The sequence below is a fragment of the Diadema setosum genome, chromosome 2 (genome assembly GCF_964275005.1).
Source record: "Diadema setosum chromosome 2, eeDiaSeto1, whole genome shotgun sequence".
NCBI classification, from domain to species: Eukaryota; Metazoa; Echinodermata; class Echinoidea; order Diadematoida; family Diadematidae; genus Diadema; species Diadema setosum.
Window position 1 is genome coordinate 12,527,479 of NC_092686.1, and position 18,668 is coordinate 12,546,146.

At 37.9% G+C, this 18,668-nt stretch overlaps 1 protein-coding gene across 1 annotated transcript; it reads right to left on the reverse strand.

Annotated features, from left to right (window-relative positions):
* Positions 1 to 1,678: 1,678 nt before the first annotated feature.
* LOC140238395 (uncharacterized) lies at positions 1,679 to 17,934 on the reverse strand. The gene is made up of 8 exons (XM_072318318.1): positions 17,794 to 17,934; positions 14,411 to 14,499; positions 13,758 to 13,886; positions 8,465 to 8,593; positions 6,452 to 6,577; positions 5,261 to 5,380; positions 3,982 to 4,091; positions 1,679 to 1,759 (listed from the first exon to the last, which is right to left on the reverse strand). Exons 1-8 carry the CDS (start codon positions 17,898 to 17,900, stop codon positions 1,679 to 1,681), a joined length of 891 nt encoding a protein of 296 aa, XP_072174419.1. The 5' UTR covers positions 17,901 to 17,934.
* Positions 17,935 to 18,668: the final 734 nt, after the last annotated feature.

Below are 18,668 nucleotides of genomic sequence, written 5' to 3' on the forward strand. Positions count from 1 at the left end.
GGCAAAAATCAGTTGCCCCTAAGGGGAATCTCAGAATATATTGCCTAACACAAGAAACATATTGCATGATTTGAAAATAAGTGCATATACAGTGGAGGCATATTAGACGCTTTGTACTACTTCATGTAGTACTACTACATGGATTCCAGTCAATATCACGGAGATATGTACAGTGTATATCACCGAGGTCAAGTTTATCGCCCTCCATGACAAGACATGAGAATAGAATAACCCTGATATCTACAAGCATGTGATCTGCATCTACAGCATGGAGGATTTGTGGAGTGTTGTAGATCAATCTGTTATTGTAGTATTTTAAAGCTGAAGGATAGATTTCAGAATGACTCCAAACATTCATTCAACTTTTCTTCTGTTGTTTGTTTGTTTGTTTGTTTGTTTGTTTTTGAGGGGGATAACTGGCATGTTTTTAACTACATGTATATATCTTCAATACCAAAGTCTATAGAGTGCCCTGTGAAACTTGTAGATGCATGCCATATCTAATAAATACAACACTTCAGAGAGCAGGAAGTAAGTCATCGCCATACTTACCCGATTCTTCTGCTAACGCCTGGATGGCATCGCAGGCCACCTCAAAGATGGCCTTGGAATTCTTGGAATGAAGTCTCATGGTCATGAGCACGGCACTGTCCACTGCCCGACTCCTACGAGGATTAGAAGATGGGACATTCAAAATAAGTGAATGTATGGAACACCTGACGCAATAACAAGGATGTGGGACTTAACACTCAAATCACTTTAAATACACATACACATAAAATTTCTTTAACAAACATGGTAGGACTGCATGTTACAGAATTCTGTATGGGTTTTGAGCAGTTGTAAGATATTTTTTTAAATCTATAATACCTCCTTACCTTATGCTGCTCAAGATCTTAATCTAGATGGTGATATTGTAGCTAGGAATTCAAATAGAGCTAGTGGTCCAATAAATAATGAGCCAAGTTGTACATGTGTACTTCTATTACATAACACCATTATTCTTTATTTCGATTGAGACTGTGTAAATTTGCAAACTTAAGAAAGTTTCAAATAACGAAACTTTTCTGTTTCTTTTCTTTTTTTTCCATTTTACCGGAAAGACACACTTCTGCCTTTCTAAGTTGTATAAATGATAAACTATGGTGTATGTCTGATCTGTCATTTACAAGTGATATCTGTGCAAGTACATGTACATGACAAAGTAGTAATCCATCAGAGAGTCAACAAAGAAAGGATATGCCATTGTTTTTCCTCCCGAAGCTCTGTCAAAGTTCCATCACACTTTGTTATTACTTGGTACTACTTCCGTGCCACAACAAATGAAAACTGTTGACAAAACATGCCATTTAATTGCTCCAAGTCCAATATGGTTGATGTGGTATCATAGACGACACACCCCACTCAATACCTGCCTTAAAATTGAGCGCTATTTGCATCTGTGGACCTCTTGGCCCCAATAAAAGTCATGTTATGATCAGGACCATCATAGCCATGACCAAAGTCTCTGGGTGTGGTTACACTTATTGGTTAGACTACAGTCATTGTCACTTTTGGCTGGTAGTGTCATAAGTCTCACTTATGAGATGGTGGATTATATGTCACCCACAATACAGTATCTAAATCATAAAGTAGCTACGAGAGTGACCACAAAGAGCATTTCAGGGTCAACATTCACTCACCTTTCATTGTCCACCATCCCTTCCAACACCTGTGGTCTTCTCTGGACCAGTGTGGCCAGAGCTCTCAGTGCATTTTCCTGTCAAAGGTCAAAGAATACAATACATCAGTCATTTCACAGGGCGAAAACCCCGTCACAGAACACGGTGTACGTTTAAACTGAACTAGGCTAAACAAAGATGAAATCAGATGTTAACTCAATAGCCTGCATCAGGTTACAATAAGTTCCATCTACTCACCACTTTCATTCTTGGAATTTTTTAAGTATGCAAACTTATAAGATGCACAAAGGATTAGGGGTCATAGGTCTAAGATGTGAAACAGTCTAGCAAAACGTATTCCTAAAGGTTTCTATGTGTACGAAACTGTGATAGTGAGTACACCATTACCTCATGTTTTGACAAATACTGTCTTGTAGAAACATGTAAAACTTGAGAAATGCCATCATTCCTTCATCCAATGATCTGATTAGTGTGCATATACTCTGCTACTTCAATTCATCTCAAAAAGGCATTATTCACAACTTGCAGATGAAATAAAAACCCAGCTTTAGTGCTTTGAAATAGTTCTAAAATGTGAGTTAGGACTAGAAACAACCAATGTAAAAATGTTAATCTGTATAATCAATGTTAAGTATTGATAAGTATACAAAATGTGAACACTAGGTCTACTTTTAAAAAACTTGTTTCTGGAATAAACCATCTACAGTTACGGTTTATTGAGAAAAATAGTGGTATCTTCTTAATTTTACACTTCATTGTGAAATGTTTATATGGTAGGATGCTATGTGATACAACTGACCTACAAATAGGCATCAAATGTGGTAACTTGAACATTTTTTAATATCACAGCTAACAATGGTAAAGAGTATCTTTAATGTGTTTTGTTTTGCCAAGTAGTACATCAGCTTGAGCTCTTTATTCACTGATTGGCTCAGATGTCAACAATATACCTCTACTGCGCCTAAGGTCTCTAATCCCTATTGTTTACCATGGCCTTCCTGTTATACTGTGACACATTTCTAAACCTCAGTGGGCTTGCTAACTGACAATTTGCTTGGTTTGGAGGGCTATCTGGATGCTGATGGAAAAGGTTGTCATGCTATACACTTAAAGGCATTATTTACCATTTGCAGATGAAACAAAAAAACCAGCTTTAGTGCTTCAAAGTAGTTCTAAAAGGTGAGTTTAAACAATAGGGACAGAAACAACCAATGTAAAAATTTGAATCGGTATAATCAATGGTAAGTATTGTTAAATATACAAAATGTGAACAATAGTTCAGACTGAACTGTCTACAGTTACAGTCCATTGAGAAAAATAGTGATATCTCCCTATACTTTATGCTTTGTTGCAAAATGTTTTATATGGTAGGATGTTTTGTGATACAACTGACCTACACATGTGCATCAAATGTTGTATCTCGAACATTTGTGACCCTGCATCACAAAACGAACAAAAAGTCGCCAGATGTGGATTTTTAGTTGAGGGAAGATTCTTAAAGAGCAGACTCTAAGCTTTAAAATGACGTATATCTCAATTTGATTTAAATACTTAGAAAGGATGCACACACTCTGGAAAAGTGTGAACTGAGAAAAGAGGCTCTGAAGTGCATGGTCTATTCAAGCACTTAAACCTTTATCAAGCTGTGCGAGCTGTGCAATGAAAGGGACAAAAAACAGGAAGTAAATCACCGGAGCAACAACAATGAAGGGATTACCAGATTAAGCTGAAATTGAGCATGTTCTATTAACACATTCTGTCCGTGATCAATGCTAACTTTCAAAGCAGCAGAGTTATCCTTTCAAAAGTTATTAGACTTGAAAGTGAAGTGTGTTAAGGATTTCAAGAAATGAAAAGGGGACTCTACAGTCTACTTGATCATTCTATTCTCCCCCAAAATGGGTTGCAGAAAAACTGCTGAAAACAAACTTTCCCAATCATGTTACAAGTATGTATGATGCCAAACTTAAGAATAATGTAGAAGAAGAATATCTCTTTCAGAAAATATGAAAAACTAAAGATTGACTTGTTTGACCCATTTCATCTTTTTTGAGTCCTCACATAAAATCAAGGGATGCGACTTTTTGTTTGTTTTGTGATGCACGGTCACATTTTTTAAATCACTGCTCCCAATGGTAAACAGTACCTTTAACTTCAGTATCTGGGCACTTATAATAATGGGTTAAACATAAAGTGGCATTACACTTGAATTTACTTCAACCTGCAGCACTTTAGCAAAAGAAAAATTACGCATGCTTACAAATTCACATAAAAAATTAGAATGAGTGGGACTTCTTACAAGACAGGTTGGTGAATCTTGGTGAAGGGTGAGCGCACTAAACGTCTCTTCCACCCAGTTGTCGTTGAGTTCTCGACCAAGCCACTTGGGGGCTGTAAAAATGGCTTCGGCTGAGAGAACAAAATACAAGATACCAGAACAAGGAATGTTACAGCAGCCCTGAATTCACTTCATAAAACAGATGTTGAAAGAGAAAATTCGTTTTGTAGAGTAACTCATGTTTTATGACAAACAGTTGGGGTTATAACCCATCTGAAAAACTGAAACACTTGTTTTGACTTTAACCATGCTAAGGCCTTTATGACGTGTTCGTGCCAGCATCAGCTGAACTATTCGAGACAAATTCACCACGATACCACTGTAGATCTTTCCTTCTTTCTCATCCCTTTCTCTCTATAGGATGGGGAAATGGAGATTAACTGCATCCCTTTGAAAGGATTAAGAGGATCATACCATGAAGCTGGTGCATTAAAGGATTAAGCATCTAAGCTACCTCTTATCAATCATATATACATACATATATTATGTATTCCAACAATGCCTACTGGTTTATGGAAAGATAAGCCATGTCCTGACATTCTCATCAATAACAAGAAATCAATATTTTTTCCAAGGATAAAAATACAAATATTGTAGCAAGTTGTTTATTTGCAAAATTGGAGTGTATCTAGTTTTATCTACATGTTTTCCTGCTTTTCACAGTGTGTCCCTCTTTTTACCTGTTTCTCACCCAATTCCTTTCATTACACATATAAATAGATAAATAATCAACATAAAAATGCTTCGAATCACTCTGAAGTTACACTAAACTTATCGTAGAAAGTGTTATTCTCCATGTTTTGTACGTTTACAAAGGTATATGGGTTCCTATTAACAATGCTGGGGTGTGTATCATGGCAGAAGCCTTCAGGATTATACTCACGAAGCTAACCTGGGTAACTCAGACCCTTTTCTGTTTTTCATCATCATCATCATCATCATCATCATCATCACCATCATCACCACCATTACCATAATCACCACCATCACCACCATCACCACCATCACCACCATCACCACCATCATCATCATCCTCAAAGTCATAATGATCACCATCATGATCACCACTGTCACCACCACCATCACCATCGTCACCATTATTGTCATCATCAACATCAACATCATCATCATCCTATCATGTCATTAACACTCCAGCACATAAGCTTCTCATTATATCAATCATATTTTGTTGGATGCGACTGCATCATACAGCTCCCACGGAAGGCAAAAACATTCTCACCTAGGCGATCCATTACGCTGAGGCAGACTGTCAGAAAGCGGGCATTGTCACCAAACTTACGCAGAGACTCAATGAGGAGATCGGAGCAGTCATGGAGGACAAAGAGCTGTTGGCTGTCCTCTGGTAAACAACAAACAAACAAACAAACAAACAAATATCAACAACACAATATGGGGTTGTTAATGACTTAAAGGGATAGTACAGTATTGGTGAAGATGAGAATTGGGATTTTAACTTTTTGCGAGATACCAAGAAAACACTTATGAAATAGTACAGAGCATACCATTTTAAGGAATTCAAAGTTTATTTGATGAAAATCGGGTTTGGAATGACTGAAACATCCAAAAACAAAGTAAAACAAAGTGATCGTAATAAAGTGTGGGTCCCACACTTATAAGAATCGCTCTGTTTTGGATATCTCAGCCATTTCAAAACCAATTTTCATCAAATAAACGTTGAATTCCCCATGGAATTACATGCTCTTTCATATTTTGTAAGAGGTTTCTCATTATCTCACCAAAAAAAAAGTTAGAAACCTGAAATTAGGTCTCAACTAAAACTATACGATCCCTTTAAAGGGATAGTTTAGTATTGGTGGAGATGAGAATTTGGATTTTAACTTTTTTTCGAGATATCAGGAAGCCACTTATGAAATAGTACAGAGGATACCATTCTAGGAGGAATTCAAAGTTTATTTGATGAAAGTTGGTTTTGGTATGGCTGAAGCACCCAAAAACAAAGTAAAACAAAGCAATCGTAATAAAAGCTGGGTCCTACCTTATATTAGGATCACTCTTTTTTGGATATTGAAGCCACTTCAAAACCCATTTTCATCAAATAAACACTGAATCCCTTTTAAAATTACATGCTCTTTCATATTTCATAAAAAGTTTCTCATTATCTCACCAAAAAAATGTTAGAAACCTGAAGTTAGGTCTCAACCGAAGCTGTACAATCCCTTTAATAGTCCAAAGCTTACAATAAATGAAGTACAGACATGATCTGTTATGCTTGAAGAACACTCTCACAGATGATTATCTTTTATCAATCCAAAACTTTCTCAAAATTTGCCAGCTTGGATTTTCTCTGACGCTTAATTCTGATTCTACTTCACTGTCATTGCATTTTTTAAACATGGTTTTTCTTTTTCTGTCATTCTTTGTGGCCATGTCCTTCCTGAAGCAGCCATACCCGTTTGTGCCAGGGCTTCGATGAGGGCACAGCAGGCCGTCTGTAGAGCCACCTTGTCCGGGAACCTCTTCAGGGCAGCAATGATGGCCTTGTGAGTCTCCTGCAGCAGAACGTCATAGGACTCCTCTGGACACAGGCAGACGAAGACAATAAAACAAACAAACAACAGTCACAAAGGGTCACACAGGCTCACTGTAAAAGTTTAAATTATCACAGGGCAGAAATTTTCATGCATTTTGTGCTATATGACATTAGTGGAAAAAATGGTAGTTTCCCAAGTGTTTGCGTTTCTTTGACATAAGCACAAAAATAAAAGCAAACAATTGTTTTCATGTTATATGTAATATTATTTCATATCTTTGGTTTCAAAGTATGTATGTTGTAGAGATATCGCTACTATATTTTAATCATTATCACTATCACTGTTATCATTATCACCATTACTACTACTATCATCACTACTACTACTACTACCAATACTACTACTTTTACTACTATTCTTACTACATTACTTATTATCATCATTACCATCGTTAAACATAGTAATACATGATTGATTTAACTTGAACTGACTTATTTATTGTACATAACCGCAAAGGAAGCAATGAGCGCTTTCAAGCAAGCAACCACAAAATCTATGCCTTTAAGTCCTCCCCCCACCCATGACTATACAATGAGGATAAAGTGCCTTGCCTAGAGGCATAGCCAACACAGCTACATGTAGGGGACTTGAACCACCAACTTCATGATATTATTTCATATCTTTGGTTTCAAAGTATGTATGTTGTAGAGATATCGCTACTATATTTTAATCATTATCACTATCACTGTTATCATTATCACCATTACTACTACTATCATCACTACTACTACTACTACCAATACTACTACTTTTACTACTATTCTTACTACATTACTTATTATCATCATTACCATCGTTAAACATAGTAATACATGATTGATTTAACTTGAACTGACTTATTTATTGTACATAACCGCAAAGGAAGCAATGAGCGCTTTCAAGCAAGCAACCACAAAATCTATGCCTTTAAGTCCTCCCCCCACCCATGACTATACAATGAGGATAAAGTGCCTTGCCTAGAGGCATAGCCAACACAGCTACATGTAGGGGACTTGAACCACCAACTTCATGATTGATAATCTGTGGTCCCATTAAATGAACCACACCAGCTCCTCTCTCCGTCAGGTAAGACACAAAAGCAGGGGTCGCACTTAACTTTTTTTTTAACTAGCCAGGCGGACTACTTAGAATCAATTTTAACACTGAAGCAATATTTTGGCTAGCCAGATGGACTAGTAACTTCAGAATTTATGATTGTTAGCTAGTCCGACGTGATTTTGGGTGGCCAATGGCCAGCGGACCATCGCCAATTTCGAACCCTGAAAAGCCCATGGAAATGAGAAGGATGCATTGCTAAACTATTCCAGTGAATGATACTGTGGTTGGCTGATTGAGGAAACCACATATCAAGAAGCCTTCAACTAACAAAAAAGAAAAAAGAAACAAAAAAGAGCACCTTCGACTGCAGTCTACCCAACAGCAATTAACAGCTTTACCACAGCAATTAATAGTTTTACCACATACCACAGTTAAGTCTGAAATAACACTACAGCTGTACATGGAATTACATGGACTTCCTCTATCATTCGGGGGAAAAGCATACAACTTTTGCACGTAAAGCACTAAACTGCATTATCGAGCAATGGAACGTGTACAAACACAAATTATGCTTCTGGGCAAATATGTGAGAAATCTTATTAACCCAATAGAAAGTGAAATGTAATCCTATCTAGAAAATTCATGATGTTTATCATGTTAGTCATCCGTTAAGCGACTGTACATGAAATACTTGCTTCTTGTACAATCGAGAGCTGCTGTTAAGACGAGTTTCCGCCACCGCACCAGGAAATGCCATGATTACAATCTAAACAATGAGCTACCTGTATCGGCTGTCCAAACAGAGTCATGACCTATGACCTTGCTGTTTGTACCTGGGATAGCGAGAAGAGCCAGCAGCCAAAAAGCTGCCTCCAGGACCGACTGGTTGTCGTCGTGTCTCCGCACGGCTTTGATGATGTACCGGTGCTTCTGGCTGTCCACAAAACTGACCTGGTCATCCTCTAGACAAAGATAAACAAACAGAACAATACAGACAAACTTGATCAGTCAATGATCTATTCATTCATTCATTTACCCACTAACTGAATGGCTTATTTAGTTGTTCATCCATCTACTATGTAGGCCTATATCAGGGCTCGACACTAACGGTGGCCCGGTGGCCCAGGGCCACCAAAAACGCACGTCGGGCCACCAAAATTTCAGAAATGAAGAATTTGGTGGCCTGATCGGGCCACCAAAAAAGGTCGGATGTTTGCCTTTGGGCCACCAAAAATAAAAGTTAGTGTGGAGCCCTGCCTATATGTATCTATCCATCCATCCATCTATCCATCCAATCGATCCCTCCAATCACTTATCTACCTCTCCATCCATTCATCCATCTCGCCATCTATCAATCAATTCATCCATTTATTTATCTATCCATATATCCATTCATCCATCCAACCATCCATCAATCAATTCAACCATTTATCTATATCCATCTATCCATTCACCTATCCATCTACTAATCTATCAAGTCATCCATCAATACATCAATCCATTTATCTATCCATCCATCCACTCATCTATTCATTTATTCATCCACCCATTCACCCATTTAATCATCCATCCATCCATCCATCCAGCTATCCATTGACTTATCCATTCCAAGGGCTCAATGTGCCAGGTTGACACTGCTTGCTATCATTTCTAGCCTCCTGGAGCAAGGCACAAGGTATAAGTGTCACTCCTCCATTTTTCCATTTTCCAGTGTACTGTACACAAACAATGTATGCATGGGACACACAGTACCACTCTACTGCATATTATGCACTGTGTCCTTCATGAGGAGAACTATTGTTGATATCTAATGCATGCGTGCATTGTGACTATCTCTCTAGAATGTAATCTCCACTAAATATCCGGTCTGAGGAATAGCGTACAAAATTTTACTTTTGTCCCTTCCCAGAGGGGGCGGGACGACAAGCCGTATTCAGTGGGACTCAAACCTAAAGCCTTTTGATTGGAAGGCAGAACAAAATAGGGTCTAACAAGTGCCTACACTATTAACACTAGTAAGGAATACAATATTTCCAAGGTGAGAATGACAGCTATGTAAAGATCTCCCTTACACAGGTACATATTGTATAGAAAGGTTACTTCAGTGGAAAGATTTTACCTTGACATCTTTTTGAACTTTTTTTCAGGGGGGGGGGGGGGCAATACTCATATACACAAATATGAATAATGATGTAAAACCAAGAAAGCAGAAGCAGCTTAAGCAGTGAATTCACTACTTTAAAGACAAGCTACCTTTAATGATCAGCTTTAAGCTGTGCCGGTATGACGCAGCCCTGGAGACCAGCTGTGTATTGAATTGGCTGACTGGTTACAAGGCTTCTTACCATGTTCGTGGGTCAGTGAACAGAGAGCTAAAAAGTTTGCATGTACATGCATCCATTACTGAGCATTATGAAACCCACAAAAAGGCACACATTTAAATTCTAGGCATGCCTAAAGATGTCATATTTTGAGTTTGTGGTTGTTATTTGATTTTGCAGGAGTAACACTTTATATATCAGAATCTGGAGTTGGAAAGCCTAAAAATCAGTATACCAAGAGTTTGCTAACAGTTTTTGCAGATTGAGCCATATATTTTTTTTTTCTGTTTGAAGTATTTTCCTCTGTTTACCACACATGAGGCATGTGACACTGTGCATGTGTGTTACTAGCTAAACTATCCTATAATTACATGTAATTACCCATAGAATGCATGTATTATTCAATAAGATCGCTCATTTTTACAGGTTTTCTTTGTACAGTCTTTTGTTCTACATTTTGTGGAATGCTGTGGCAAATACTGATGATGTGATTTCTCATTTCATCCCACTGCTCAAAAAATATCTACTAAAGATACCACATCAGTTACTGGAATTGGGATCTTTCTCAGAATCTTTCTTTTTTAGTCATATATGTTCATATGAAAATCACATACATTGTATATTCATGCGCAATGCAATTGTTTAAAAAAATTGCCACAAAAAACAATTGCCTTAAACGTCACAAATGAAGGGTTGATTTCAAAAGGCTACATACATGTATGTGACCGTGCATCACAAAACGAACAAAAAGTCGCACCCCTTGATTTACGTGAGGACTCAAGAAAGGTGAAATGGTTCAACCAAGTCAATTTTTAGTTTTCCATATTTTCTGAAAGAGCTATTCTTCTTCTACATTATTCTTGAGTTTGGGATGATAAATTGAATGGGAAAGTGGGTTTTCAGCAGTTTTTCTACAACCCCTTTTTTGGTAGAGTATTGTGATCAGGTTTTTCTTTACATGAGGCCCCCTTCATCTCCTGAAAATCCTTTGCACCCTCTTCACTTTCAACTCTAATGACTTTTGAAAGGATGATGCTACTGCTCTGAAAGTTGACATTTATCATGGTCAGAATGTGGTAATAGACCATGCTCAATTTCAGCTTAATCTGATAATCCCTTTATTGTTGGTGCTGCAGTGGTTAACATCATGGTTTTTGTCCCATTCATGGCACAGGTAGCACAGCTTAGTAAAGATTAAGCACTTGAATAGACAGTGTACTTCAGAGCCTCTTTTCTCAGTTCACACTTTCCAGAGTGTGCACTTTCTTTCCAATATTTATAGGTTAGGAGAATCCATTTGAATTGAGTTTTACATCATTTTAAAGCTTAGAGTCTGCTCTTTTAGAATCTTCCCTTGACTAAAAATCCATGTCTGGCGACTTTTTGTTTGTTTTGTGGTGCAGTGTCACATATACATAAATATACACACACATGCGCACACATGCACACACACACAAACACTCAAACACATACATGTATTAACCCTATTCTAACTGGGGGGGGGTCAAATTGACCCCCCCCCCTCGACGTTTCGCGCCACGATTCCGCAACGCGCAAAGATTTTGCCGCGTCGTTTCATGACTTTTTTCATTTGAGTCTCCCGCATATTTTGAGACCAAATTTGCGACGTCCGGGTACACCGTTCTGAAGTTATGCAATGTTTTGCATATGCATGTCAACCCAAAAAATGCTCAAATTCATGATTTCGTGTGCAAATCCAATGCAAAGTGTGTTGTTTTGCTTAATTGATATAAATTAGATTATTTCAACTTTTAACCTTTGAAATAAATCAATTCTAATGTAGATAAGCTTGAAAAAGTGCCTCCAACAAATTTTGGCAAAAAAACAATAGAAAACAAAAGATCGAAAAAACAATAAAATACATAAGAAATTAACAAAACAATAAAAAACAAAAGAAAATGATTTTGATTTTGCTATTTTTTTACGCGAAAATTGTTTGATGTGTCTTGAGGAACTCTGACACAAAAATTTAATAATCCTTCAGTCTTTTAGATGGAGTTATAGGTGAAAATATGATTTCATGCATTAGTCTGCATAATTGATTTATTAAATAATATGAAATCAAAATTTTCTATTGTATGACCATGTAATCTTGTAGTTGACATCCGGCTCTATGTTCAGGCAAAATTTTGCGGCGATCGCACGATCGGCGGCCGAGATCTGAAGGGGGGGTCAAATTGACCCCCCCCCCCCCCCCCCAGTTAAAACTTGGTCTCAAATAGCCCAGTTAGAATAGGGTTAATGTCCAGCAATCTATCAGGACCCTATAGTAACAGTATTAAAGAAAGGATGGGTTTGATGACCTTAATCTTAACAAGTACTCAGTCTGGCGCGCCATTGGGAAAGGTCGTAGTCGGCATGAGGTGAGCTAGCCGTCTGATGCTTGACTGGTCATGTGTGATCCCTCACGCGGTCACCACTCGTGCGCTAATCTCACTCCCTCCCATCAAAGGACTGACATATTACATTTTTCGTTTGTATTTGAATGATATTAGTGCATCAAATCCAAGACACCATATCTTTGAATAGTATAGTGCAGTCTATTTGTGAAATTAAAATGCACTCGAAAATTTCTGGCTTTACAGGTTTTTTTTTTTTTTTTTCAGTCAGATCTCTGTGGCATAAATAGTGTTCCAATCCTCATAACATTACATGTAAAACAGGTGTTACAAAACCAGCAATATGCCAAGATTAGCATATACAATGTACTGTGTGAGCCAAGGTGAAGTTGCCCATACAATCATTCAACTCGAGAATAAATGTAGATAGCCAATTCCCACTATTCTAAATTGACAAAAAAAAAGAAAGAATCAAAACAGCAAAAAGAAGCAAATGTGCATACACATCAGCTACAAGTGTATGTTATAAGAAACGTGGAGTGTGCTATACCAGTAATCAAAACATAGCCATACGCCACTATCTTGATTTATGTGAGTGATCCATTATTAGGTTAAACTACGGGCCTCGCATATAGAAACAAGAACAAGAATGTGTTTACTGTAAACATGTTTGATGCCAAATGAGGACTTTTACTCAAGTCTGAAAGCCAACAACAACTGTGTTTCTGTTTCTAAATGTTTCACTTATCATTGTATGGAAGTATTTCCAAATTGAATATTTTGCTTCGTTCTGGGAACGTGCTTGTCATCAGTTTGACCTCCAAAATGTTCTTGGAAAGGAAGGCAGAGTTCAGCTTGACAATGTATTCATGTTTGCCAACAATGTGGACTTTTTCAAGGACATATTCTATGCATGCATGCATGCATGCATGTATACATCAAGGGCTGCATGTTGATTGGCAGGTCAAGGTGTTTTATAACAAAGACCTACATTAAATTAGATGTGAAAGGTCATTTTGCAGTTTACATTCACTGCTGAGCCCCACTTCAGCATCTGCACAGTTTGTAATTCCAATCCTAGTGAGATATACATTGCACTATTATGATACACTTTGTCATCTGAGAAAAAAAAGAAAGAAACAAACTATGTGTTTTATCAACTTATCATACTTTGTTCAGGCTAGAAAGTGCAATTTTTGGACACAAAGTCTCAGTAAACCCTAGAAAAGCACTATGATATCATGTGACACTGTAGTCCCCATGCACAAGGTTATAGGAGCAAGGATACCATTAAAATACATTGTTGGTTTTCCCAGAGTACAAACCCCTTTCTGTGGAGTGCTTCCAATTCACTTGAAATGCCATTTGCAAGCACACCTGCTGTTGGCATTAAGTTACCATGTGTAAAATCTCACATCAATTTCTCCTCGCCATTGTATGCTTACCACTGGTGAGAAGCTGTTTGAGGGCCTGACATGCGTTCCGCTGAACGGATGCTTCGTCTGGAAACGTTTCCATGGCGACCAAGATGGATTCTATGACCTCATCGTTCAGCATCTCAGCACAAGCGTCATCTGGTGTAGAGAAGTAATAAGACTGGTATAATGAGGACTCTGTTTGGACAGACAGGTACACATGTGTAGCCGTGGTAACAATAAGGTCCCTGGGTGGTCTGAAGTTTCTCTTGGTCCAAAGTTTTTAAGTATCACATCATGCCACGTTTATTAAGAGTGACTGCAAACTTAACAGAGATTGTCACTAATGGAAAGATAATGAAGGACACAATGGTGGGCATGTTTGGTTTTCTGGCAAAGGTGAAGCAACCACATTCTAGTTTACCTAGATGGATTCAGTGTGGATGGTTCGCTAATCTACTGGACTGGTGATGAAAGTGGGTCAAATGAGCTAAATTCCAAGGTACCAGTGGACGTCACTGACAGGTAATTATGACAACTACAACAAAAAGAACCGGTGGAATTGGAGGGGGGGGGGGGGAGGGTCACTCCTTAAAAATTTCCTGTTGGAGTAAGATATGACTGTCACTGAAAACGAAGGTGTTGGACTAGACCTAATTTCTGATTTTGATGGGATTACTCACCAGCTCTGGCCAGGAAAGCGATTGTTTTCATTGCCGAGGCCTGAACGTCGGGGTCCTGCTTGTGTTTGGCCATGATCTCCAACACTTGGCTGTAGACAAATCCAAGTAAAGAAAGGAAAAATAATGAATTTGAATATGAATAGTGAAATGAAAAGGATCTATGGACTAATTCTCGAGCCAATAAGCCTGTTGCCTGTCGCAGACTTGCCACGCATCTTGTTTCAATTTCAAGATCACCTAATTCAATGGAAATATTCATCACTCCTATTCCTGAAATGACGTACGCAGTATACTGAGAAACATAGAAATATGGATACTAAACCTGTTGTCGGACATACGTGTAGATGATTCTTGGTTAATGTTTTCTTCTTCCTCTTCTTCTTTTTCAGAGAGACCAACACATGTAGAATGTGTATCATTTTCATCTCTATCATATAGAAAAACACTCCATTCCTTTTACAAATAGATACCATAAATATACAGGTTCTATGAAAGATAGAGCCATAAGTCATTCACACAAATGTAACATACATACATATACTGCATACGCCATATATTCAGCGAGTTTAAATTTTCACGAATCCGGACTTCCCAAAGATTTCACAAGAGGATAAATTTGGTGATTGTGGACTACTGCACTGAACAAAGAAACATATATGTGTGTGTCACGTTCATATCGGGATCAGAATCATTATTTTCGCGTGTCTTTAATTTCCAAATTAGCACCTGACTCACGAAATATTCAGCGTATATGGTATATCACAATTTCTCCCATCACGGAGTGGCACCAAGGTGCCCTTAACACAAGGCAGGAAGCCGAGATGTTATAACTCCATTTTTCAGCAATGAGTAGTGGTGGATGAAATTTGCAGGTGGGTGTATGGGGGGGGGGGGGGGGGGAGGGTGGTCACAGTGCCATTTGAAAGAATAAAACTCACTTTCAAACATCTGGTTACTGCACTATTTTTGTATAAACACAGGATGTTCTCAAGGAAATTATACAAAAAAAAAGATCGTGCAAATTCCGAGGTTGATCAAACACGTGTACAACAATGTGTTTTATTTTGTTCTTGTTTTTGTTCTACAAAAGGACTCTTTTGCACGAATCTTAATCAATGTTCACTGGCATGCTTCCAGTCGAAATTATTGCAGTGGAGCAGGTTACTGTTAAAGTACCACTACCTTAATGGACCTGAAACGATTCTGAAAACAACAGCAACAACAAAACTCCGCCAGCAGAATAATTGATGCTAAATAGCCCACCTCCATGATTATTCTAAATACTGATCTTTAAAGGGACTGTACAGTACTGGTTGAGGTAGGGATTCATGTTTTGAACATTCCTAAGTGAGATAATGAAAAGCCTCTCGTGAAATATGAAAGAGCATGAAATTTTAAGAAGGATTCAACGTTTATTTGATGAAAATTGGTTTTCAAATGGCTGAGATATCCAAAAAAGTGCTAATAATAAAAGGCGACATGCCACAACTTTATTAGGATCTCTTTTTTTTCACCTTGTTTTTGGATATCTCAGCCATTTCCAAACCGATTTTCATCGAATAAACTTTTGATACCCCTTAGAACTGCATTCCCCCTTACATCTCATAGAGTGGTTTCTGAATATCTCGCAAAATGTTAAAAGCTGAATCTACACCTCGACCAGAACTGTACACACCCTTTAAATGTGGTAAACCACTTTTGGTATTCTGATTTTATGAGACATACTGTACAGTGTATCTAAGGCACTGTGTGACACGATTGTCAATATGACCTGATTCAAGATTTGCCAAAAGTCTGGGAATAATTAATTAATCGCTCCAAATTAATCCAGCACACACAATTTAGATAACACTTTAAAGAATTAACTATAAATCTTTGCTCATGAATACATATGTTAATATTAAAGTCTTATTTCCTTGATAGAATTCTTCTCTAGTGTGTTATTAACTGATAGAATATAAAGTCACTTTTTGCAAATGGCTTATGAAAATTTGACGCATTGTCTAAACATTTCCAAGGACTTCATTACCCCTTCAGAACAATACACACACACACACACACACACACACACACACACACACACACACACACACACACAGATAAAAAAAAATGGAAAAGAATGCATCAAACATCTCAAATCTCAGGAAGAACTGTGGATCAAGACCTCTTGAAAAGAAAAAGGAACTTGGTCATATCGAAACAAGCAAGATCATCAGATCTGAAATGGACTATTTGAAAAATACTCCTGTTGAGTGCCATACCTGTGGGTGACAATGTCTGAAAACACTTCTGTCAACTTTTTCTGCATCACCACACTAACAGATACATGATACAACCTCAACTGTTTGGACAAGTTCTACAGAGTTACTATTGTGGGAAAAGGCTCGATATATTCGCAATGGACAACTGAGCCTTCAAAATTGTCGACATATTCTACAAAATTATTGCCTTTGTAAAGCATTCCAATGTATGTGGGCTACAACATTATAAAGTAAAAAATGATGATATCATAGGGGCCAAGTATTTCTGTTTTCACAGGGTTCAGAACTAATCAGATCTGTTATCTATATGCAAGTCTCAGTATTTACATTATACATCACACACTTGAAGTTAAGATCTATACAAAGTTCAAGTTGAATTTCTTGAAAACAGTTAAACAATGCACACATTAAACCCAATTACAGCAGTCTTAATAACAAAATTGGGTGAGAGAATGGAATTGATACAGTACTAAAGTTCACAACAAAAATGACACATTCTTTATTCATCTAAAAAAAAATAAATTAAAGGAGATAGAGTAAATTAGCATTAATCCTAATCAAATTAAGGTTTGTGTGCAGGCCTAGCCAATAGGACACTTGTATGGGCAAGACATCATCATTTTCATATAATGTACATGCATGGAAAACAAGAGGTAACACTTCTCGCTGTTCTGTTGTCACTTGAACCTTCATATTCATTTTTTTCTTATTTATTGTCTGATTTTAATATACTGTACGAGCTGAAATTTTCGCATACAGATATTTTCGCGAATTGCTACTAGGAGGACATTTGCGCGTGTTGTTAATTTTGCGGTTGCGACGGTCTAACTGAACGTAACTATTTGCGCGTTGTTATTTTCGCGGTTCAAAGGCGATTCGCGAAATTCGCGAAAATAAAACCACCGCGAAAATTTCAGCTCGTACAGTAGTAAGCTTCTATCACTTCATTTTTTTTTTTAAATTCCAATCATCAAAGTCAACAGAATCAAGAACCAGCTTTTTACTTTCAGTTTTGCAAGGTCTGCACCCTGGTGGGGTTATCACACATAATGTCTGCGTGGAAGTGAAGTACTTCCGCGCTGCCTATTTCCCCCTGCAGGAAACACCCAGCAAGGGCCTTACCTGTGAATGTTTTTCTTCTGCACAAGATCGGTGAGTTTGTCGCTCACTTGCATCATGGTAGCCAGCGCATTGCATCCAGCCTGGAAGAACACAACAGAAAAAAACATGACAAATACCAAAATGTTTCACCTCATCTTAAAAAAAAAAAAAAAATACAATTAAGATCGTACCTTGTATCCTAATCACATCTCATGCTCACTCAACTTTGTATAATTAAAGAAAAAATGTGTAAATAAGACAATAAACTGCATGCATGTTGACATTAAATCATCATGATTTGAAGAATGATTAATATACAGTGCATTCATTTCAAATGAACATTCTCGAATCTCCTTTTCAGTCTACTACACAGTGTATGTCCAATTGGTCAATAATGTGAATTGCGTGATTGGTCAAACGAGAGAACAGAACGGTCATTTCCTTCAAGGAAACACAAGCAACACTTCCATCATTCTGCAACTGTCCAGACTCGCCGGTAACGTTAACATGACTTCGCTGGGGAGCCGTTGCTGCAACTCACCTGCATAATGCAGAGAAACAACTTCATGGTTGCTGCCACAGACAAGAAATTCAGCCTTAAACTCTGCACTTGTGCAACAGAGGGTACTCAAACCATTCTCCTTTCATCATTAGAAGAAAGCATGCTGCTGTCACCACCGCGCATTACAGCCAACATTCCCTTGGGCATCCGATAAAATACCGGTCTCCACAAATTCCCAAGCATCAAACGAGACAGAGAGATAGCCAGAAGACACAGGTTTTCGGCTGCCACATTTTGTGGCAACTTCCTACACCGATCTGCCTCTTGGTGGAGGCTTACGCTGCGAAACCCACAGCATATGTGCACCCAATGGGCCTCAGTAGAGACGAGACGT